The following is a 24936-nucleotide window of genomic DNA, read 5'->3' as shown; positions in this document are numbered from 1 at the left end:
TGTGGGCTAGTCACTTCTCTCTCAGCCTAACCTACTTCATCGGGTTGTTGTGAGGAGAAACCTAAGTATGTCGTACACTGCTCTGGGCTCCTTGGAGGAAGAGCGAGCTATAAATGTAAAAATAAATAAAATAAATAAATTTCCATCAATTTCCCCTTCTCTCCAAAGTGTTCCATGTGCCATGAAAGTAGGTCATTGAGGGCTGAAAAATTCTCAGGGAACTGCTTCCAGGTCACACAGAGTACTTCTAGGGGAGGGGGATTGGTGAACATGACCTCCCTGTGTGTGTGCCCATGCACTTCAGATGTGGCAGTCCATCCATTGCGCATGTGCTTTCTTTAGGTTTCACATGCGCAGTGGTAATCAGGATGCCAGCTATTGAATTAACTATCCACTGTCTTCCTCCCATCCATCCATCTTTAGCCTCTCCTTTCCTCTTGTATCTTAAAGCAGATCTATGCTAGGAGAGAGAATTTCTTAGGATTAGTTTAGGATTGTAACAGGAGCTTTGACAGCATGGGTCAAGCCATGCAGAGGCCTATTATGTGGGTGCAGTGGCCTCCAAAATGGCCATTGCGCCAAGGGGGAAAGGCCAAAGAGCGGCCGATTTATGGCACAAGGGAGGCCGGTGGGGGGAGGGGGAATCTCTGGGGACCACTCCGCTGCCTTGGACAACTCTCCTGGAAGGGGTAAGTTTAAAAAACCACCTAAATTTCAAAAACAACTCACAAACCCCTGGGGTGGTGGTGGTGGTCCGGTCCGGGGTTGGACTGAACAGGGCGTGGTTTAGTTCGACCCCGAACAGTCGAACCGAACCTGTTCGACATCAAACACATTCAACATCGAACCTGTTCACACATCCCTATTTTGGAGCCTGGTCCTAAAGGCCTTTGGAGGCCCCCCCTCCAAATTAAGCATCATTATGCAAATTAAGCATCATTATGCTCCGCTGGGTGACCACACCACCCAGAATGGACTAAAGAGGATTTAGGGGCCCCCAGGGGCTATGCAGACCCTGGACTTTGAACCCAAAGTCCAGGGGTAGGAGCACCTCTGCTGAGAAGGTAAGAGAGAGATTTGGAAAACTTCAATCAAAATGAGCCACAAAATGGCTCCTCCTCAGAAAATGGTGGCCAGAAATGAACTCCGAGGCCACCGCCGACCCATAGACCATCAGATGTCACCTCAACCCACAGATACGCAAAATTAACCCCTTTTGTTGGGTTTTCCCTGCGTATGCCAAGGTTGGGTGTCAATTACTCGACCACGGATATGCGAATCCAAGGATGTTGAATCTGTGGATAGCAAGGTTCTCCTGTATAGTGTTGTCACCACACAAGACAGAAGGATACTGCAGGATTCCTGAACAAATATTTATTAATAACAATCCTTGGCAAGCATGTAGAATAACTGAACTTGTCTGCGGCGGTTCCTTGAGGAAATCATCAGCCTGAGTCTAGCAGCTGAGCCACCTGCTGTCTAGCAACAAAATCTAACTCTACCCTCCAGTAACAACTACTAAGCAGGCGGAGGCCCCGTCTTAAAGCAACATTGTCTTTGACATTTCCCATAATACACAACAGCCTTGACAAAAGCAAATTGCTCGCTTATTATTACAGAACTGTTTGCACGGCCTCTCCCGCAAGTACGGAAACAGGGAAGCTGGACGCTTTTGCCATCTTCCTGACGAATTAACTGCCGTGCTTCATAAATCTCGCCACGCCAGTTTCTTAGGAGATTAGTAGCCCTTTCCAGAGAAACACATTAAGGAAATTATCTACTCTCTTCACTTCTGCCGCATTCAGAGTATTGGCTTTTAATTATGATGAACTGCTTGCTGGTGTTTCAGTAATTTTCTTCTTGGTGGTGAATGTATTTATCCCACATGATGGCTTTGGAAGCTAATATTTACACAGTGATAGTCCCTGGGGTTCAATTGCCTTGCCTCCTGGGATTCAAGAGGCTGGGGTACTGGGCGTGAATGTGGGAGGCCTCGGGTTCTAATTCTGATACTGGCTTCATGCATTTATGGATTCAAACCTATTAACTTGCCAGGGGACTGAGATCTGCCCTGGAAACTCTACTCGGGTTCCCAGTCATTTTGAGGGTGTGATGGATAGTGACTCACGAGAGAGCCTTCTCTGTGCTGGCTCCCTTGAGGATACCCTCAGGTCTTGTTTTAACATGAAACAGGGTGACGTGGGCTGCTGTGGGAGCTGGACTGTGACCCATTTTCCAGGAGTGGCACAGCAGTGCACGCAGTACTTCCCCATAGATGGCTCGCAGAGGAAGGAAGCCAAAATGGCAACACAACACTTTCCTTTTCATAGGTGACATAGGAAGGACCAGGACATGGGAACATTATACCAAGTCAGACCATTGGTACATCTAATTAGTATTGTCTACACTGACCTGCAGATGCTCTCCAAGGACCAGGACATAGGAAGGACATCCTTCCAGGACATAGGAAGAACTAGGACATAGGAACATTATACCAAGTCAGACCATTGGTCCATCTAGTTCAGTATTGTCTACACTGACCTGTAGATGCTCTCCAAGGTTTCAGGCAGGAGTCTCTCTCAGCTCTATCTAGAGATGTCAGCGACCTTCTGTATGGAAGCATGGAGATGCTCTTCCACTGAGCTACTACCCAGTTCCATATGGGGAATAGCTTACAGTGTTCGCATATATCCACCCATCCAACTGCAAACCAAAGCAGACTCTACTTAGCAAAGGGGACAATTCTTGATCACTACCACATGCCCAGCTCTCCTATGCTAGGAGGACAGGAGTTTTCCCCAGCCCTACCTTGAGATGCCAGGGATTATACCCAAGATCTGCACGCTAAGCAAATGTTCTGCCACTGAGCTCCAACTCCATCAATACATAGATTACTTAGGAAGTTGCTCTCAGGTTTGGGAGCTGTTCATGCTCCCAATCTTTGGTTGTGTGGAACCAAACAACAAGGTAAGAGTGGGGAGAAATGATGATCGCATGGGAGAGAGGAGCTGGGTACATAGGAACAGAGGAAGCTGCCATAAACTGAGTCAGACCAGTGGTCCATCTCACTGAGTATTGTCTGCACAGACTGGCAGCAGCTTCTCCAAGGTTGCAGGCAGGAGTCTCTCAGCCCTGTCTTGTAGACGCCATGGAGGGAACTTGGAACTTGCTGCTATTCTCAAAGTGGCTCCATCCCCTAAGGGCAATCTCTTCCAGTGCTCACACTTCTAGTCTCCCATTCATATGCAACCAGGGCAGACCCTGCTTAGCTAAGGGGACAAGTCATGCTTGCTACCTACAAGACCAGCTCTCTTCCCAGTGCCACTCTACCCAGCGTTCATACCCAGCATTTGACCAAGGTAGGAGCAAAGCTGTACTACTCCGCTCCTGACTCCCACACAGTCACTTCTCCCTCCTCCTACCTAGTTTTTTGCTCCCACACAACCGGAAATTGGGATCACGCACAGCTCCCAAAGGATGGGTCCTACCCAGTTTTCAGTTGTGTGAACAGCCTCATTGTGTGCTAAAGAACAGCTAAAAGACTTTTCCTCCCCCGCTTCATTAAAGGCCTGGGTAGGAGGGAGCCCTCTGACCCCGCAGCTGCTGAGCGCACGATAACTGTTGGTGCCTCAGACCCAGTTTTTAACTCAGATTGGCAAACGGGAGCTTACACAGCTCCTGAATTAGGGTAGGAGGCTTCTATTCTGCACTGTGTTAACTACCCTGTTGTCAGACTACAACTCCCATCATCCCCAGCTGAAGTCCATTGTGGCTGAGGGGGGTGATGGAAGTTGCAGTACAACATCTGGGGGCCCCACATTTGAGAACCCCTGGTGTAGGGTGTGTGGCCAAGCAGCCTGGGAGGTGTGGCGTAGAATATGTATGGAGCATGGCCGAGGATGCTGGGAGGTGTGGCATACAATGGCCAGGGATGATGGCCAAGCAACCTGTGAAGCGTGACATGTACAGTTCTGATGACAAGCAGGCCACAGATGGAAAGCAGGGAGTCAAGTGCTTGCAGAGGCACCTGCTTTGAGATGGCCCAAGCAGAAGAGCCAAGCCCATATTCTGAGCAGGTCTTACGGTAGCCAGCATGACTTGCCCCTTTTGCTAAGCAGGGTCTGCCCTGGTTTGCATTTGAATGGGAGACTACATGTGTGAGCACTGGAAGATATTGGAGCCACTCTGGGAAGAGCAGAAGGTTCCAAGTTCCCTTCCGGGCTTTTCCAGATAGGGCTGGGCAGGGGCACACTTAGGAAATTTTGGTGCCCAGACCGCCCCTTCCGCGAGGCACCCCTCCGCCCCAGCGTGAGGCCCTCTGAAACCTACTGTTTTGGAGCCTTCTCCCACACCAAACCTCCATTTTTTAAATTCCAGCCACCGCTCGGCCAAAGGGTGGCTGCCTTGGTGGCGGTGGCTGCAATGACGCTGGGCTGAACAGAGGGGTTCAGTGTCACTCCCGCCGCTGCTTGGTGTGGGGTGAAGGAATGCTGGGCTCACCCCCTGGCAGCCACCCCTCGGCCATGTGGTGACTGAAATTAAAAAACAAAACAAAACCGAGATTCGATGTAGTGGGGTGGCTGCCGGAGGGCCCCCCCCCGGCCATTTGGATGCCCCACCGGACCCCGGAGGCCACGGACCGGGGCCTCAAGGTCTGGGGGTTAGAGCGCCTCTGGGACTGAGAGAGACTCCTGCCTGCAACCTTGGAGAAGCCACTGCCAGTCTAGCAGACAATTCTGAGCTAGTTGGACCAATGGTCTGACTCGGTATATGGCAGTGTCCAATGTTCCTAACATTTAGCAGATGGAAATGGGAACACCCTTGTAACAAACACTTCTCATTCCAAGCATTGCTGCCCAAGCCCCGACTCACCATTACACATTGCCCAAGATTGGATCCCATCGCTCTAGAAGCCGTGCAAGGCATCATGCCTTTGTGTTGTGCACACCTTGAGATGCAAGTGCACCAGAGACATTATGCACCCGCCCACCCACTTGGAGATGTACTTTCCAGAGGCTCTGGGCAGGGAGTTGAATCCTGATAAGGATGACAACTCTACCAAGTCATGTGAGAAACAAAACCTCATTCCCAAGAGGCAAAAAGAGGGACAAAACAGGGACAGGTTCCCCAAAATATGGACTGACCCTGCCAAAGAAGGATGACGAGCCTATGCATTTCTTCTGCCACGGGGGTCAAGGGAGCATATGTCACCCATCCAAGTGTTGACCATAAGTCCTGTTTAGCTTCAGCAAGACAGCTGAATGATGTAATTCAGACCACCCCCTGCACAGTTATTACTGATGGCATTAATTTTTGAAAGCTGCCCTGAGTGGTTTGGCCTGAAGGGTGGAATATAAATAAATATAAATATATGCACAAAATATGCACAATCTTGGCAATGGAAAAATGCAGGACGGGGATCAGTGAAATTGCCACTGGAAAGAGTTGAGATGCAACATGCCGAGGAAGATTTTGTGCAGATGTCATTGTGTTTCCATTATGTTAACTAACACAGTGGTCTGGTTCACACAGTTGTCTAAATCTAGGTAGAAAATTGGTAACCAGGATTACTGGGGTTGTATGAACACACAGCAAGCTGGCTTATAACCTGAGATCTGAGCTTACAGTTACAAGCAGAGTTGCTAGATACTGTGCTGCTGCTGCTGCTATTAATACTCGTCGGCAATTGATTAATAAGAAATTATCGTTGTCTTAACTTTTTCAGTTTTAGATATAAATGTATTTTAAGTTATTTTAATTTTTTATTTAATGTACTGTTCCTATTGTACTGGTCTGTGACTGTAACAATAAATGACTGACTGACTCTAACCTGAGATGGATCTGAGATTCCTGCCTTGGTGTTCACACAATCACACTCATGCTGGCAACCACATAATGTTGGCAACTTAGATTCAAATGATTGTGTGAACCAGGCCAATGACTAGCTCACTTTGGGCTAGAAGGCTTCCAAACATTGGCTTTGCCAGAACATTCCTTGCAGCTACTGTGTGCTCAGTGGTTGTTTGATAGGCCCTAAACTTCACTTAGGATCCTTTAGGACCAGCCCTTAGGCCAGACTTAGACCAGATGCAAGAGATCTTGATCTCCTGACTGTTCTGTGTTTTCTTAAAAGTTGATCCCAAATGGATCACGGCAGTGGCAGTGAAGAAACGGAAGGTTAAATCCTACCCCCCTCCTGGTGACATTTTCCAGATGAAAAGTGCTAAGTGAGGGAGGAAGTTGAAATGAATAGATCCAGCAGGCTTGATCCGGCAGTTTTTCATAAAGTTCTGTGGGAAGAGTTCTGAATGGTCCCTACCCCATGTCTATGATCCATACTGATACTACACCCCAATTGCTCCTCTCTGAGTTCAAAAGGCATGTTTATGCTCACCAGCAGTGGCAGCACAAGGCTTCTGTGGTACCTGGTCTTGTGGTAGGAGAGCTGGTCTCGTGGTAGCCAGCATGACTTGTCCCCTTAGCTAAGCAGGGTCTGCCCTGGTTGCATCTGAATGGGAGACTTGATATGTGAGAACTGAAAGATATTCCCCTCAGGGGATGAAGCCGCTCTGGGAAGAGCAGAAGATTCCCAGTTCCTTCCCTGGCTTCTCCAAGATAGGGCTGAAAGCGATTCCTGCCTGAAATCTTGTAGAAGCCGCTGCCAGTCTGTATAGACAATCCTGAGCTAGATGGACTTATGGTCTGACTCAGTATATGGTAGCTTCCTATGTTCCTGTGGCATGGTGCCAGATGCCCGCCCTTGTGTGAACCTCCTTTCCTTCTCCCCTGCCCCCTTTAAAACCAGGAGGCAGAAGGAGGCAGAAGTGTACATTGCCTTCTCACTGGTGGCCCCAGTGAGCCGCCTGAGGTGACCACCTCACCTTGCCTCATGGAAGGGCTGCTCCGCTCACCAGCACGTTTGGAATCCTGAGGCAGGAAAAGCCAGTTAGAGGGGCATTTTATACAGCAGAGGCAGGGGAAAGGGTTAAGCACTCACCTCTTATCTCACCTCTTCCCACCCACCACTCATCTGCTTTGAATTCCTTTCTTCCAAGGTGAGTTTTCTTTTAAATAAAGAGTGCCTGGGCTCCATGGCACCTGTTTCTGTGTAGCATGGAGCTAGCATCTCAAAGACCCCCAAAGAGAAAAGGTTTGCTTCCAGTTTGGAAACTGAAGGCAATGGGAGACCATTTTATTAATGGGAAGGAGAAGGAGAAGGAGAAGGAGAAGAAGACTCTCCACATTTTTAGTTCCTGGGAGATCCTGCAAATACATGCATGCATTTATATACGTATCCAGAAATAGCAAGGCCAACTTCAGTGTCAACAGGCTGTTTTATTGTGGTATTTTTGTCACATTCCCCAAAGGACAAACATTTTCCCGAGGCTTTATTAATATCCACAAATTCCCTGCCTTACAATCCAGCTGCTGCTTTCCAAGCAAGAAAAACCCAGACTTTGGAGAGCCAATTCACAATGCTTCAACTGCGTTGCCAGGGCTTTTAACAGAAAGCACAGCCTTTCAAATAGCAGGAGTTTGGAAAGCTCCTGAAATTAAGTCATCCAGCACCCATCCCCCCTGCCTCCACTGCTGCATTCTGGCAAAAGAGATTAATCCAGCCCCACTGCACAAATAACAGCCAACTCTTCCTATCCTGCTCATCTTCCTTTCAGAGAAGAGAGCTGGTCTTGTGATAGCAAGCAAGCATGACTTGTCCCCTTAGCTAAGCAGGGTCTGCCCTGGTTGCATATGAAAGGGAGACTTGATGTGTGAGCACTGGAAGATATTTCCCTCAGGGGGATGGAGCCACTCTGGGAAGAGCAGAAGGTTCCAAGTTCCCTCCCTGGCAGCATCTCCAAGATAGGGCTGAGAGAGATTCCTGCCTGCAACCTTGAAGAAGCTGCTGCCAGTCTGTGATGACAATACTGAACTAGATAAACCAATGGTCTGACTCAGTATATGGCAGCTTCCTATGTTCCTATGTTGCTTCCCTTTGGATGGATACGTTTGCTAACTAGCCTCCGTTTCCAGCACATAAGGCTTGTGTATTACAATAAATATATATGTATGTTTGTATGTATGTGCTCGTTATTTGGATGCCAAATCACATTTCAAGTACATCCCTAGCCTTTTCATAAAAGCATAGTGCAAACGATCATGCATCCATCTGAGGCATTATCTTGTAAGGCAAAGAAAGGAACTTTAAAAGTGCAAAACTGCTCTGGGGTTTGGGTGGTGTTTCTTGGTGACATCAGGGAAGGCCAGCCAATCAGAACTGCACATAGCTGGCTTCTGCTCCAAATTTGCAGCCTCCCCCTCCTGAGCTCAATCCGAGAGAAGCATACATATGTTTCTTTGATCTGAATGTGGCAGGATTGCTTCCAAACCCCACTCCCAGTTCTATACATGTTTAGTCTGTCTTCTCTCTGACACCCCAAGATGGTTCATTGCCATAGACAGTGGAAGAAAGGGGTTGTTTTGTTTTTCCGAAATGCTAGGGGTAGCAAAAAGAATTGCATCACTTTGTTCAAAGACTTCCATCAGTTTCCGTACTCTCTAGGTTTTCTTTCCGCCAGTGTCGGGCTGAGTGGCTCTGTGGATATAATTAGAAAACTCATTGTTTTGTCTTCGCAAACACATTTGTCCTGTTTTTATTTGAAAGGGTGTGTGTTAGAGGACATAGTCCTCCTTCTTGGCTGTCATTCTGAAAAAAAACAGGACAACTTCAATCATGCACTGCTCACAATCAAATGCAGAATTAAGTGAGTGTAAAGTTAACCATTGTGTAGGATCCTGAGTAAGTGGATCTGGATAGCATTACTTTTTATTTACTGATTACGACGGTGCTTAGTCAGGACCACAGACCATTGTAATAAGTGACACAAGTGAGTCTTGACTCACTTAAGCTCCATTAAATTCAGTGGGACTTAGTCATAACTAATTTAGTCTGGATCTTGTCCATTGAAGTGCATGGGTATAAGAGCATGGTTATACTGGTAGGGTGGATGACATTTGACCACTCCAGCATCTAGTGGCCATGGGAAGATTCTGGCCCCCACTTACACAGCTTACATCGGAAGCTGCCATTGGCCCATCTAGCTTTGTATTGTTTCCAGAGATGAAAAAGGTGCAGAAGAGGGCATCCAAGATGATCAGGGGCCTGGAACACCTTCCTTATGAGGCAAGACTACAACACCTGGGGGTTTTTCGTTTAGAAAAAAGTTGACTGCAGGGAGACATGATAGAGGTCTATAAAATAATGCTTGGTATGGAGAAAGTGGATGGAGGGAAATTCTTCTCCCTCTCACATAACACTAGAACCAGGGGTCATCCCATGAAACTGAAGATTGGGAAATTTAGGACCGACAAAAGGAAGTACTTTTTCACACAGCGCATAATCATTCTATGGAATTCTCTGCCATGGGATGTGGTGATGGCCACCAGCTTGGATGGCTTTAAAAGAGGCTTAGACAAATTCATGGAGCACCGGTCAATCAATGGCTACTAGTCTGTGGCTATAGGCCACCTCTGGCTGCAGAGGCAAGATGCCTCTAAATACCAGTTGCAGGGGAGCAATAGCAAGAGAAAGGGCATGCCGTCACCTTTTGCTTGAGGGCTTCCCAGAGGCATCTTAGGGTCCACTGTGTGAAACAAGATGCTGCACTAGATAGAACTTTGGCCGGATCCAGCAGGGCTGTTTTTATGTTCCAAGAGGAATATCTCACAGTGCTCATGTTCTTACATTGACTGGCAGTGGCCCTCCAGGCTTTCCGGTGGATATTTCCCAGCCTTACCTGGAGATGAATCAAGGGACTGAATCTGGAACCTTCTGAATGCTGAACAGATGCTCTTCTACAAAGCTATGGTCCTACCCCTGACTCCCAAGCAACTGGGAGCCAACAGTGGGCAGTCACTTGCCTTCATCAGTATCTGCAACATTTGGCTTTGGCTTCACCAGTGAGGCAACATAGGCTTAAAAAGCTAAAAACAGATTCAGTTCAGAATCCCAGCATATCGACTCAAAACTGGTATAGACAGAGCACATATGAGATGTGAGAAATATATGTTTAAGTGCAATGAAAGGACATACCAAATGGGTGCCTAGGGATACACGTGAACATTCTGTGTTGGATAGGGGAGCGCAAACACTCTCCCTAGCCCTATCAGACATAATCTTGCATGCCAGAATGCTGTGTAACTTGGCCCTGGAATCGTGGTGGGATGCCAAAAGCTGACTCATGCTGGTGGATGCGCACTACTGGCTCACAGCTAGGAACCCAAAGAGCCAAGACTTTTCCTGCACACTTCATGCTCTGAAATGGCCATGGGAAAAATGTCTTATTGATTTCAATGGGATTTATACATACACAGGATTGCAGCTGCTGCAATTTTACATAGGAACATAGGAAGCTGCCATATACTGAGTCAGACCATTGGTCTATCTAGCTCAGTATTGTCTTAACAGACTGGCTTGGAGAACCTTCGCTTCTCCAAGGTTGCAAGCAGGAATCTCTCTCAGCCCTATCTTGGAGAAGCCAAGGAGGGAACTTGGAACCTTCTGCTCTTCCCAGAGCAGCTCCTTCCTCTGAGGGGAATATCTTCTAGTGCTCACACTTCTAGTCTCCCATTCATATGAAACCAGGGTGGACCCTGCTCAGCTAAGGGGACAAATCATGCTTGCTACCACAAGACCAGCACTCCTGTCCTTTATTTTCTCTCCTCTCCTTTTATTTTCCACTTTAAAGAAAAGAAAATGTGGTAGTGGTGAGGACCTGCTTTAGGTGGCTTCATATTAAAATCTAGTTGACTTTTTATCCCCTTTTGCTAGGGTTCCACCTAAGGAAAAAGTTCCCTTTTACCAGGGAAAAGTTACTTCCCTATCACACAAATGGCAAATCTATAATCATCACATCTAATGCAACCGAGGTACGTGCACTCAAGGGTACATTATGTTCCAGCACAAAGAGGCTTCTTCATTCATGTCAGTGGAAGGAACAGCATGATGGGTGCATCCTTTGGAGTGCATGGAGCTGCCCCTTCCAATGGAAAGTACAGTGGCCCACATACAGTGCTGTGTTAGGCACGCAGTAGAGCTATCCCCTGTGCCGTTGTGTGGGTTGGGAAACATCGTTGACATTGTTGTGCAAGAACACTCTTGAAAAACTTCAACAAAACCCCGGCATGGATACAATGGTGTGATTGTACAGCCATTATTTCCAATGGCTGTACAGTTGCACAACTGCGTCCACACACCTTTTCTGCAGTTGTGCACAAGCACCCTTGCACAACTCAGAGGATCAGAAAAAGAAGAAAGCAAACAACGTGCAAAACAGCAAATAAACCATGCTTGCGCAACTGCCTTGATGGTGATTTCCGACCAAGTAACATCATGGGCAGTAGCACTTGCTGCAGAGTAATTACTTATCTTGAATAAGTGATTATACAGGAGGCTTACTTTAACTGAGAAATAAGAGTTTGATATTTGTTATTAATTAAACATAGGCCAAGAAAACAATAAGCCAACTGTCTCTTATGCAGTGTGAGAGAGAACCTCTCAGTCTGAATTTAAGTCAGCAAGTGAGGAGAAGACCAAAAAACTGTGACTCCAGCCCCAAGGTACATAGATACATTCAAACATAGACAAGCATGCCTCACACAAAGAACTGATATAATGTCCATTGCAAAATCCCAACAGCATTGACATCCACCTAACAGTGCACAGTATATCAGCTACTGGAATTTTATGTGGCCCAGAGAATTCACTTCTGAATTCTCTAGGCCACTGTAGACCATTGCCCATCTCCAGTTGCCACCACCTCGGCTGGCGGTCAAATGGGGACGGGACTTCTTGGTTGTTGCCCCAAGACCGTGGAATGTCCTCCCTACTGAAATACGATCCTCCCCATCTCTGACCATTTTTAAAAAGCACTTAAAACCCACCTCTTCCCCCAAGCTTTTCCAGCTTTTTACATTTTTAAGTTTTAAACTATTTTTAATTTTTAAATTGCCTAAAATGTTTTAAAATTTCTGTGTATGTTTTAACTTGTTTTATGTTGTTGTTAACCGCCCAGAGATGAAAGTTCAGGGCGGCGTACAAATTTAACAAACAAACAAACAAATAAAGTGACCACTGTAATAGTCAAAGTCTTGAGCTGCTGCTGTGTGGCAAGGAATAGCTGGATTGGGGTGATGGCTTTATTGTGTTCATGCACAGTGAAATAATTGGGGCACTAGCCCTTTAAATGAGACTAAGGTCCATTTCATACACACACAATGATTATTGGGCAACATTCCCATTCATCATGTGACTGCACACTGCAAAGCAGTGTTACTACAATAAACCATTTCTTTATTTTCACAAAGTTGATTGCTAAGAGGTAGTTGGGGGGATTTTTGTCGATTGTTCCTTCCCTTGGAAATGCCCCGTGCCGCATGAAAATATGTCCCCAAGAGCTGTGCAATCCTCAGGGGGACTTTTTTGGAGGTAGCATTGGGTAATTCCAAGATGAAGGGAAGATCCACGAAAATCACCTCTTATTGCATGATCAGTTGTGGAGCTAAAAACGTAGAGTCATTTCTTTATGGTGTGTGGCCACATGGGAAGTGGAGATGTTACATCATGGTTTATCTATTTATTTTCCTGTCCTTCATCTTAAAAACCTCTCAAGTTAGCTAACAGAGATAATTAAAACAACAATCGAAATACTGCACAACCAATAATCAAACCAAAATTTTGGGCAGAATAAACCAAAGCAAAAGCCAGGTAAAATAAATCTTGATGATCCAAATATGATATGCAAATTGGGATTTAGGAAACCGCCTTACACCGAGTCAGACCTTGGTCCATCTGCATCAGAACTGTCTACACTGGGACATTCTGCATACAAAGGAGACCTTCTGCATGATCTACCCCTGAGCTACAGTCCAAAACAAGAAGAGATTTGAACTAGCATCTTCATATGAAGCTGCCTTCTGTTATCAGTTCATTGGTCCATCTAGTCCAGCTTTGCTTGTCCTGACTAGCAGTGCTTCTTCAGTGTTTCTGGCAGGGGATGATCCCAGCCCTAACTGGACGTGCTACTGAGGAATGAACCTAGGACCTCTTGCACGTAAACCAGATGCTCTCCCACTGAACTACAGCCGCCCCTGCTCCTAACGCTGGCCTTGTAGCTGTTCTCTTTTTAATTTTTGTTATGTCTGATTTATGTGGGACTTTTTCCTGTGATCAGTCAATTAATTACCAGTGATATGTGCAATGACCTTCTGTTACATTAATGTCAAGTTACATCAGTGTCTATTTAAAAACCCATTGAATAGACTTTTTTAAAAAAAAATCAGTCTAAAAGACCTGAGTAAATAAAATGATTTAACATGGCGCCAAAGAAAAAAAGGAAAAGGAAAAGAAAAATTCAGTGCCAGGTAAGCCTCCATTGAAAAGCATTCCAAAGATGGAGCCACTGCAGAAAAGGCCCTCTAACAAGTTTGTGAGGGCCAGGAGCCAAGAGATCAGCAGATTGGGACTTACCACTGAGTGGGTCCCGGTCTGTGCAGGCCTTGCTGGCAAGGGGAGATCTCCAGGAGGGGGGCATCAGCGCTTCCATCCTGGCTGATGCCCTGAGCTGGCCTGAACAGCAGGCAGATAAGACCATGCCGGGAGGTGGCGTGATCTCGCGAGAGTTCAGGGAGCTCTCACGAGATCTTGCCCCAGAGTCTTGGAACTGGCCGAGATCCTGTGAGACTTGCCCCAATTGTCAAGGGTTATTTAAAGGACACCTGGCCAATGATGAGGGGCCTGGAGACTAAGAGGGCTCAAGCTGGCAAGGCCCTGGGCTTCGTGAGGAGTTCTCGAGTAACACTATCAAAAGGACCTGTGAAAGGAACAGGTGCCACGGGCTACAGGAGAAAGCTCTTCTTCCTTGAGGACTCTGAGGCCAGTTGGGGGTGAGGGCTAGATCTTTGTAATGCTACTTAGAGGGATTGTCACGAAGTCCTTGCCCACATGCCCTTCAATGCTCTGGACAGGGAGCCAGAGCAGAATCTCTGAAGTTAATCTTAGTATGCAGGAAGATTCATGCAGGAGGAGTGTTGTATCTATCTAGTAGTCTTTTATGTCTTGTGGTTTTAGAAATGTGTCCCATTGGGGATCCTATAGAGAGTGTTGCGGGTGGAAGAAAGAAAAGGGAGGAAAAGGTGAAGGAGAAAAATGGAGTTATTTCCGAATAAAGTCTTAGTTAAACCAAGTTAAGACTACAGGTGACCCTCATTATCTGCGGCCCCAGGAACTGTGATTTCACATATCTGTGCTTGGGCCATATGCACTTGTTATCTGTGGATTGAAAAATGCTTGAAATTCAACTATCCATGGTTCCTAGTTGACTGGAAAAGATTTCTGGACAATTTTGGTCCAGATTTCCACCATTTTGGTGGGTAGAGCCATCTTGTGGGTCTTTCTTGACAATAAATCTCCCCTGCAATTTTTCGAGGGGTTTGCAGGAGGGCATTGCTGGAAAGCTGGAGACCAGGAGAGCATGGTACATTGCTTTATTGCTCTTATTTCTGCCTTTGTTGTCTTTTTTTGCTCTCCTGGAACCTAACCCCTCAATTCCAATTCACTCAAGGTCTCATTATCTGCAGTTCCATTATCTGTGATTGTAGCCGAAAATGGAACCCCACGGATAATGAGGGTCAGCTATACTTTGTGTTTATGAGGGAAGCAGCGGGGGGGGGGGGCGGGGAAAGGAGGCATTGCTTGATATAAAGGTGATAACCACGGCCACCACTTTCAACTGAGCCTCAGAATGGTAGTAAAGGGCACTTTCAAGGTTAATTACTGCTTTTGGCGAGAGGTGTTGGGAGAGAAAGTGTGGAAGTAAAGGGTTAAGCTGGGGTTCTCAACCTTGGGTCTCCCATTGTTCTGGGACTACAATGCTCATCATTCCCAGCAACAATGATCAGGGGGTGATGGGAGTTGTAGAACTCCTGGGTTAAGTACCCTTTGCCTCTACATTGTATTCCTGATCTGGATTGGGGCCCAGCATGGCTGCAACTTTAGATAAAAAGAAGCCCCTAACTTGACGATGATGCTTTTAATGTCCTGTCTTGCTTGATGCTCAAGGCATTGGCTGACAACCTGACCAATGGCAGCACACCGGGAAGATGCATCCGTGCTGGAGAAGACCTCCAAAGTACCACAGCAGAGAGCGAAGAGTGGTGGTAGTGGTGGTGAATTTTGCCAATTTATGAGAGGTTGTGCAACCGTCCAGGACATATTTTTTGTAAAGGTGCAGGGTATTTCCAGGAGAAGCAAATCTTTGTGAAAATCTTTTGTTCTGCTAATAAAGCACCCAGTATTGTGATCTCATCTTCCTGGTGTTCTGCTGTGGTCTTGGTCAGGATGTCAGCCACTAACCTCTGGGGTAAGACTAAGCAACCGGTTTTGAAACTGGAGACAGTGGGATACAATATCATACACCTAAAAGAAAAAATCCACATGTTCAATGCCTGATGGATCCTACCAAGACACACACGTATTCATATACACAGATATAAACTTATAAGAACATAAGAATAGCCCTACTGGATCAGGCCCAAGGCCCATCTAGTCCAGCATCCTGTTTCACACAGTGGCCCACCAGATGCCTCTGGGAAGCCCACAAGCAAATGCTGAGGGCATGCCCTCTCTCCTGCTGTTACTCCCTGCAACTTTAAAGAACAAAAAAGCTGCAAGATATACCAATTAATGGAATTTTATCAGCTATATATGCTTTCCAATAGGTTCTACCAAGTGTCTTTTGTGGTTATCTCTATTTTTAAAAAAATCACCAAATGCTTGAAAATGCTCCTGAACTGATATTTCAATTCATTATTGTTATTGTTATTAAATAATTATTAATTATTATATTTATTAATTCTTACATTATAATAATTATTAATTATTTAATTTAATAAATTATAAATTATAATTATAAATAATAATAATTGAATAATTATTAAATAATAATAATTATTAATTATTATATAAATAAATAATAATAACTATTAATTATTTAATAATAATAATAATAATCTATTAAAACAGGGATGGCCGAGGCATCACCGGTTCCCCCTAAATGCTTGGTTCAGAGGAAAATGCTGATGATTGAAATGTATGAATCATTTACCGCAAGGGAGGAGAGAGAAATGATGTGTCTTACAAAATGTTGGTGTGTGTTTTAGATTTAAGGTGCCTGCAGTTCAGAAACAGAAATAGTTGCCAGAAATGGCTGCTACTGAGCTGTCTGAGAGTTACAGGATAGGTTGGTGCAGCTTTAAGTGCCATTGTCTTGTGCTTCTGGGTTGCATTGTTAGCCTACTTTCCACATGGGAAGTATTTTAATGAGATTCCCTTGCTGTATCTGTGTGTGTGTGTGTGTGTGTGTGTGTGTGCTCCCCAACAACTTCGTAATGCCTGAACTGATTTGCATCCAATTTGGTACAGATGTTGTGCCACATAGGGACACCTGAGTGGTGTGGTTTGTGATGACATCATTCTCCCAGACTGAAGGCGGCAGCTGCAAGGAGAGTTGGCAGATTAGTTTTTAACCTGAACTGCTTGTTTTTAATAAACTCTGCTCTTTTGGAGGAGAAAAGCGTGTAGGCGGGACAGTGGCATCATCAGGAAAAACTGTACTGAGAGCCATAGAAGAGGCAAAGTGCATTTTAGAGGGGTGTGTGTGTGTGTGTGTGTGTGTGTGTGTGTGTGTGTGTGCAAAATTTTTCCCATGTATTAGATTTGTGAAAGAAAAAGAATTACACATAAATGGAAGCAAGGCCATAGGGAACTTCTATCTGTCTGTCTGTCTGTCTGTCATGATGGACCACAAGCTGAAGATAAGGCAGCCGTGTGATACAGCTTCTGAAAAGCTAATGCAGTCTTCAAAACATGGGAAGCTGCCTTTCACTGAGTCAAAGCCCTGGTCCCTCTAGCTCAATATTGTCTACACTGACTGGCAGCAGCTCTCCAAGGTTGCAGGCCGGAGTCTCTCTCGGCCCTACATGCTGCCAGGGATTGAACCCGAGACCTTCTGCATGCAAAGCAGATGTTCTGCCACTGAACTGTGTCTGTCCTTACAGAAGCATCGTGTCTGGATCATGAGATGTGACCGCTCTACTCTATTCTGTGCTGATCAGAACTGACTTGGGATACTGTGTCCAGTTTTGGGCCCTGTATTTTAAGAAGAATGTTGATAAACTGGTATTGGTTCAGAGGGCAGCTGAGATGGTGAGGGGTCTGGAAACCAAGTTCTATGAGGAAGAGTTGAGAGAGCTGCACGTATTTAGACAGACCAAGAGGCTGTGCGTGAGAACTGCTGAGATCGAGCTCGGTCCTGGTGGGGCAGCACGGCCGAGTCCAGCTTTTTAAGCCTGGTGTTTAGCCGGGGTTAAAGGCTTGAGTGAGCTCTTAACTCGGGCTCTGGGATTGTATGGTCACAGGGGTTGTGTTTAGTACCAGCGGACACAGAGACAGGTGTCTAGAATACCCGTCTCCTGGGGAATCCCCCAATGCACTGTACATGTCGCCTGGTGCATTGTGGGATGTCTGGAGGCCGGGAAGCATCATCCCGGCCTCCAGAGCTCCGGGTTGTGCCATGCAGTGTGGATCGTTTGGGAGTGTGGTCTGCACTCCCAGTAACATTTGAGCGATCAACTGGGGGTGGGGGGGAAGGTGAGTTGGACCAGCCTTCCACTTTAGCTGCTCAGTCATGTGAATGGCCCCAGAACCTCACTGGCTAATCAGAAATGCCCTTGGCTGAGGAGAGCTGGTCTTGAAGTAGCCAGCATGACTTGTCCCCTTAGCTAAGCAGGGTCTGCCCTCGTTGCATATGAAAGGGAGACTAGAAGTGTGAGCACTGTAAGATATTCCCCTTAGGGGGATGGAGCCGCTCTGGGAAGAGCATTTAGGTTTCAAGTTCCCTCCCTGGCAGCATCTCCAAGATAGGGCTGAGAGAGACTCCTGCCTGCAACCTTGGATAAGCTGCTGCCAGTCTGTGAAAATGATACTGAGCTAGATGGACCAAGGGTCTGACTCAGTATATGGCAGCTTCCTATGTTCCTATGTAACCTTTCAAAAAACCTTTCCTCTTGCTGTGCTACGCTGCGCTGTGCTATTTACATACCCACTTTTCAACAGCAGTTCTCAAAGCGGTTTACACAGAAACATAAAATACAGAAGATGTCCCCCTGGCCCCAAAGGGCTCACCATCTAAAAAGAAACATAAGGTAGAATCCAGCAACAGCCACTGGAAAGATGCTGTGTGTGTGTTCTTGCTTCCCCTCCCTGTACATACAGTAACTAGGGTGCATTTAACCCTGCCAGGTCCTTGACCAGAGATGAGGCCTTTCCCAGCAGCCTGATGTGCAGATGTTAGCAGGAGATGAACATCTCTCTCTCTCTCTGCTGTGAAAAGCTCCATCTGTGAATTCTATTTGACATTGACAAAGCTGCTGTCAGAGGCAGAGGTGGCACCAAGATAGGATGTAAGCAGTGATTTAGTTGCAAGTACAGAAGTGCAGAAGGTACTCTCTCTCTGACAGCCCCTATGGTCATGCCCACCCCGACAGCCAGAGCAGCCGAGAAGTACAAGCGCCCCATCCCTGTGTCCCCCCTGCCCTTCATAACACCCTCGGATGTTACTGCTCTGCATTCCATCCCAGTCCTTTGCTGGCCTGTTGCTCGTCATCCCCACCATCCCATGCCTGCTGTAGGGAGCAGGCCTCTCTGTGTTTGACCCATAACAAGGAAAGGAGGGTCTGCGAGAGACGGGCGGAGGAACGGAGAGTGGAAATGCCGTGACTGCATCCATGCCTGGTGGATCAGAGCATTCAAATGGGTAGGCACTAGGGATGTGCATTAAGAACATAAGAACAGCCCTGCTGGATCAGGCCCAAGAAGGCCCATCTAGTCCAGCATCCTGTTTCACACAGTGGCCCACCAGATGCCGCTGGAAGCCACAGACAGGAGTTGAGGGCATGCCCTCTCTCCCGCTGTTACTCTCCTGCAACTGGTACTCAGAGGCATCCTGCCTTTGAGGCTGGAGGTGGCCCACAGCCCTCCGACTAGTAGCCATTGATAAACTGCTCCTCCATGAAGTTATCCAAGCCCCTCTTAAAGCCATCCAGGTTGTTGGCTGTCACCACATCTCGTGGCAGAGAATTCCACCAGTGGATTATGCATTGTGTGAAAAAGTACTTCCACTGGCTGGTCCTAAATTTCCTGGCAATAAGTTTCATGGGAAAATGAAATGATTGTGTTGGGTCTGGCAGGAGTGTCAGCCCTGATTTACTGTACCATCTGCTGGGCATTCTCAGAATGAGCTTTGCAGTGACAGAAGGGACTTCCTATGCCAGAACTCCAACTAAACTTCCTCCTGTTGTTGTGGAACTCTGTCACAGAGCCAACATGGCTGTTGGATCTCCCACCAGCAGCCCCCTCCCCACCCCTTTCCCTTACCTGGGACCATGTTGGAGGCAGGAGAGGACAGGAGTGGTGTTCTCTTTCATCCTGGAGCACAACAGCCAGCCACTTGCCTTTTGGTATGGCTTGGGGTTTAAAGGGGGAAAGAGGGCCAGCGGCTTGTTGGGTGACTCTTGAGCTCCAGGAGAGAAGAGGGTGTCATAGGGACAGGGCAGGAGAGAGCAGAGGGATCCAGTCGAATGTCAGGAAAATGTCGGTATTTGGAGAGGAGAGCAGGTCTGGTGGTAGCAAGCATGACTTGTCCCCATAGCTAAGCAGGGTCTGCCCTGGTTGCATATGAAAGGGAGACTTGATGTGTGAGCACTGGAAGATATTCTCCTCAGGGGATGAAGCCGCTCTGGGAGGAGCAGAAGGTTTCAAGTTCCCTCCCTGGCATCTCCAAGATAGGGCTGAGAGAGATTCCTGCCTGCAACCTTGGAGAAGCTGCTGCCAGTCTGTGAAGACAATACTGAGCTAGATAGACCAATGGTCTGACTCAGTATATGGCAGTTTCCTATGTTCCTATGTCATATATAGCAATAGCAATAGCACTTCCATTTATGTACCGCTTTATAGCCAGAGCTCTCTAAGCGGTTTACAATGATTTAGCATATTGCCCCCAACATTCTGGGTACTCATTTTACCGACCTCAGAAGGATGGAGGCTGAGTCAACCTATATATAGTCAACCTATATATATCCAACCTATATATATCCAACCTGTCAAGACCAATGCACAAGATGTGGTTATATAGGTCTTGATTTGATTCATATGTTTTGGACATGTTCAAGAACAAAACCATTTTGGATGCAAGTACGTAACTGCATTCAAGAAATGACTGGCTGTTGCTTGTCCACAGACACGCCCCCCCCCCGAATACGCTCTTCTGTAACATCAGATCACCAGTTCTAAAAGCGGATCAGGAATTAGTAATGCCTCTGTTCGGTGCTGCAAAGTCAGTAATCACTAAAAAGAAAAGTGTCGGTATTCTAGGCCAATCTGACAGTTTTCGGGGGCATGTTTGGCCTTTCCTGACAATTTCCCTGTTGAGTTAGATCATTTTGGATCTGACATTTTTCAGTATGCCCCGGCCTAAGAGGTACTTTTAGACTGTGAACCCTTTGGGGACAGGGATCCATCTTATTTAATTATTATTTCTCTATGTAAACTGCTTTAGAAACTTGTGTTGAACAGCGGTCTATACATATTTTTTGTTGTTGTACCATCTCCAGGTGAGGGAGGAGTCGGACCTGGCAATGCTAGCAATATTTATGCTAGTGTTATTTATGCGAGTCATTTATCACATTTGCTGGAATGAGAACTGCCCTGGCACTGGAGGATACAGTATTTCCCACTGTTGAATCAACTAAGAAAGCTCTGCCAGCACAGCAAAAAGGTCATACAAACTTGTGGTTTGAATGGTCACTCGCCTGTCAGCACAACCCCCAGGAATCCTGAACCTTGCTGAGTCTACTGGTTGTGGTTCCTCCTCCTCCTCCTCATTATTTAATTTATATACCGCCTGACTCCAAAAGCACTAGGCGGTTTACAAAGCGGATGGAATAGATGTTCAAAGAGGAAAGGTCCAAAGGACAGGCTTTGGGGAGGATTAAACCACCCATACACCATTTGTGCTGGCCACATTTCAAAACTCCAAAAAGTAAAAGAGCCAAAACCACTGGCAATTTTTCTGCAGATATTTCTGGCAATGCCAAAAAAGGCCCCCCCACCACCTGCAATAAAATTACAGTACTCCTTGTGAAACCATTCACATTCATCTACATTGAACTTGCATTGTTTTATCACCAACCCAGTGTTGGCAATTCAGCCTAATTGGATTGGTGAAGAAGAGCTCCAACATTATTCCATTAGAAATTTTTCTTGCTCTCGCATAACACTAGAACCAGGGGTGATCTCATGAAACTGATTGTCAAGAAATTTAGGACTGACAAAAGGAAGTATTTCTCTCTCTCTACACAATGCATAATTAACCTATGGAATTCTCTGCCACAAAATGTGGTGACAGCCAACAACCTGGATGGCTTTAAGAAGGGTTTAGATAAATTCATGGAGGCCAGGTCTGTCAATGATTCCTAGTGTGAGGGCTACAGGCCACCTCCAGCCTCAGAGGCACGATGCCTCTGAATACCAGTTGTACGGCAGTAAAAGCAGGAGAGAGGGCATGCCCTCACCTCTTACCTGTGGGCTCCCCAGAGGGATCTGGTGGGCCACTGTGTGAAACAGGATGCTGGACTAGATGCGCCTTGGGCCTGATCAGAGTTCCCTGTAAGGTGTGCACATTTGCATTTCCCCCCACTTTATTATTATTTCTTGTTTACACAGTCAGACAGGTGTTATTGACTGGTTTGTTTTATCCAGACATGGAGTCCTTCCCAAGGACCTGGGATGGCTGAATTTTATTATCAATTGTTATAGATATCGTCACAGAATATAGGCTGTTCCCAGTAAAGCTGCTTTTTGTAATTGGCTGATGGTGATTTCTGTGACCCCTATGGTGTTGTTGTTGTTGTTGTTGTTGTTGTTATTAATTTGATTTCTATACTGCCCTTCCAAAAATGGCTCAGGGCGGTTTACACAGAGAAATAACAAGCAAATAAGATGGATCCCTGTCTCCAAAGGGCTCACATTCTAAAAAGAAACATAAGATAGACACCAGCAACAGTCACTGGAGGAAGTACTGTGCTGGGGGTGGATAGGGCCAGTTACACTCCCCCTACTGAATAAAGAGAATCACCACATCTTTTTGATGTCTGCTCAGTTAATTTTAGGTCCCATTCAGGTTTAATCAAGAAGGTCCCACTTTGAATGCATTTGATACTGCCGCCCAAGACAAAACTCATTCTGCACACAGGTGGGGAAAAAATGAGAGAGAACACTAGGTCTGATCCAGCAGGGCTGTGCTTATGAATGAGTATAAATACATCTGTAAGTGTGATTCACATGGGATAGAAGATATCAAATATGATGTATCAAATATATCTAGTACTGTGCATTTGCATTACAGACCAAATTAAGCCTCAAAGCAGAAAGCTGTGTGGAAGGAGCTAGACGGTGGTTGACCTCCTCATGCACATGGTGTGCATGTGCAGCCAGAACCCGCATCGTCTTGACACTAGCAGCCCCGTTTCGGAAGCATGGATGCCCACACAGCTGGGGACAATTCTCACCAATTCCCCTCCCCCCAGAAGTGCTCAGTACAGCCTGAGAGTAGGTCCTTGAGGGTTGCATATCCCTCAGGGCTCTACTTCCAAACCACACAGAGTCCTTCTGGGGTCAGGGGTTTGATGAAAATCGCCCCTCATCCACAAGAGCATCTGTGCTTTGGACGTGGGGCTGCTAGTACTGCACATATGCATTTTTTGTTTGTTTCATTTGCATACTGTTAGTGAAGATGTCAGCCCGTGTCATGGTGTCCAGACAAAGCATAGCCTCTTTTATTGGGAGGCAACTGATGCGCTCTGGTCCAATAAAAAGATACGCCAGCCAGATACCCAATCAGAATGCTTATTAGGCTTGAACTGGGAGGAGCTTCCGTCTCCCTGGCAAGCATCCTTCTGGCTGCCTCACACACTAAGACCCATCAGATTCAGTGGGCTCCATGCCCCCTTACCATTAGACAGACACTCCACGCACGGATGCCAGAAACCAATGGAGAAGAATCCCATCAGGAATATCTGCAACATGCACATCACACACAGGATGTGCAAAGTCATTCCTGTGGGGGCTGAATTCTAGTGCCAACATTACACAGAGGGAGGTGGTCAAATTCTGGACTTTCCCACTTCAGTCTGCAGGGGTAGAATAAACTTTTAGAATACTTCCCCATGCAAAAATAAAATAAAATAAAATAAAAACATCTCCCTGGAGATGGTAAATAAGCTCATCAAAGGGGAAATGTTTCACACAGTCCTTTCTCTGGCATGCCAGTTTACCTACTACTTGCATGACTTTTGTTGCAGTTGCAAGGGCAAGCATTGAATTACTATTCCTTACCTGCAGTTTGAAGTGGAACAGTCCAGAATTTAACAGCATTTAACAGGGCCCTTTCTTTGAGCTACTAACTTCCTAACGCCATGCAGGACTCCCCCAGCCCCTTGGCCACCCACAGCAAGAGTAAGGGTCCAAAGCTATTGTTTTACCTGCAGTTTGAAGTGGAGCAGTCCAGAATTCTCCACTACCATATTTACCTGAATACAAGACCACTCTGAATTTAAGACGAGCCCCTTAGAAATAGGGGATAGATACAGGTTATATCTATATTTACCCCAGTCAAATACAATTGTATGTACTCCAGGAGAGAAAAACCAGTTAGCACTCCATGTCCATCAACCCTTCAGAAGATATGTTGGAAGTACAGCATGTTCTTACCTGCATAGTGATCAAAAACAGTAGGCACGTACTCTTCCGGAAAAGCATCATTGGCATAGCTCATCAGCAAACAGGTCTTGCCAACGGCTCCGTCACCCACCACCACACATTTCAGCATCTTCTTCACGCTGCTGTCGGAGCTGTTATCTTCCCCCTCCTTGCGGCTCATCCTGGTTTCCTCAGTTTTAGCTCGGCCTCCACACTTCCAAGTGCACATGAAAAGAGCAAGGCGCCAAGAGCCGGAGAGCAGAAATTGTTACAGACTCTTCTTGAGTCAATGTTGGTTATTCTTAAGCAGTGGGAATTCACGAAATCATCACTTTGGTTTCCAGGCTCTTCCCGCCTGATCTTTTCGAGCCCAAGAGAACCATGCGGGTGAATAAATAGAAAAGCGACACGCGTGTTGCTCACCCCGGTCAGGAAATCTTCATCTTGAATGCAGAGACTTTGGTATTTCGCACAGCTTAAAAATAGCTGCAGTCCGAGGAGCTGAGTGGCTGCTCCCCGTCTCTGGTTTGGCCTGAAAAATCAGGGATTTGTGCTAAATCCACTCCATTTTCCATCTCATTTCCAAAGGGAGAGGGCCGGCTGGAGGGATTTAATGGCGTTCCCCCCCTTCATGCAACCCCTTTATTTTCTCCAGCTTGCTGTATGTCAGGAAATCATGGGTTTCCTGTTGAATTCCATATTAGGATCAGTGGGCCTCGTGAAGGGCTGGAAACAATAGGAGGTCTGTGTGTGTGTTTGCACTTTATGGGAACTCTGCCAGGCCATGGAGGAAGAAAAACACTAGAGGTCTCACTGTAGGCTGAAGTTCAGAGGCTTCCTGCTCCATCGGTTGGTTCTAAATGCCGTTGCTCTGGAGGCAGAGGAGAACAGTGCTGTAAAGAGCCTTTTCTATGCCCTGAGCAGGCTCACCTTTCTGCACCTCCCACCTGCCGCCCCCCCCCCCCAGGAGCTGGCAACAAGGATCGTCTAGGAGATATCGAGAGGGAAAGAGAATGCTGGAGAAGTTACCCTGAGACTGACCCCTGTGGGAAGGGTTTGGCAACATC

The 24936-nt window shown here is 46.5% G+C and overlaps 1 protein-coding gene across 3 annotated transcripts in view; it reads right to left on the bottom strand.

The window, feature by feature from the left end:
* The window catches only part of RHOJ (ras homolog family member J), a 103911-nt gene extending 79362 nt beyond the window's left edge, over positions 1-24549 (bottom strand). For 2 of the 3 annotated variants that reach the window (XR_008314225.1, XM_053287227.1), the window contains exon 1: positions 23882-24545. Coding sequence is in view for 2 of the 3 variants with exons in the window: in XM_053287227.1 (XP_053143202.1) it covers positions 23882-24098 (217 nt within the window). In the remaining variant the exon portion in view is untranslated. Of the gene's footprint in view, positions 1-23881 lie in introns of all 3 variants that reach the window. The other variant, XM_053287230.1, reaches the window with a different exon arrangement.
* Between the last annotated feature and the right edge of the window lie 387 nt (positions 24550-24936).

The sequence above is a fragment of the Hemicordylus capensis genome, chromosome 1 (genome assembly GCF_027244095.1).
Source record: "Hemicordylus capensis ecotype Gifberg chromosome 1, rHemCap1.1.pri, whole genome shotgun sequence".
Lineage (NCBI taxonomy): Eukaryota > Metazoa > Chordata > Lepidosauria > Squamata > Cordylidae > Hemicordylus > Hemicordylus capensis.
Note: the sequence above shows the minus strand (reverse complement) of the source record. Positions and strands in the feature narration are given on the sequence as shown.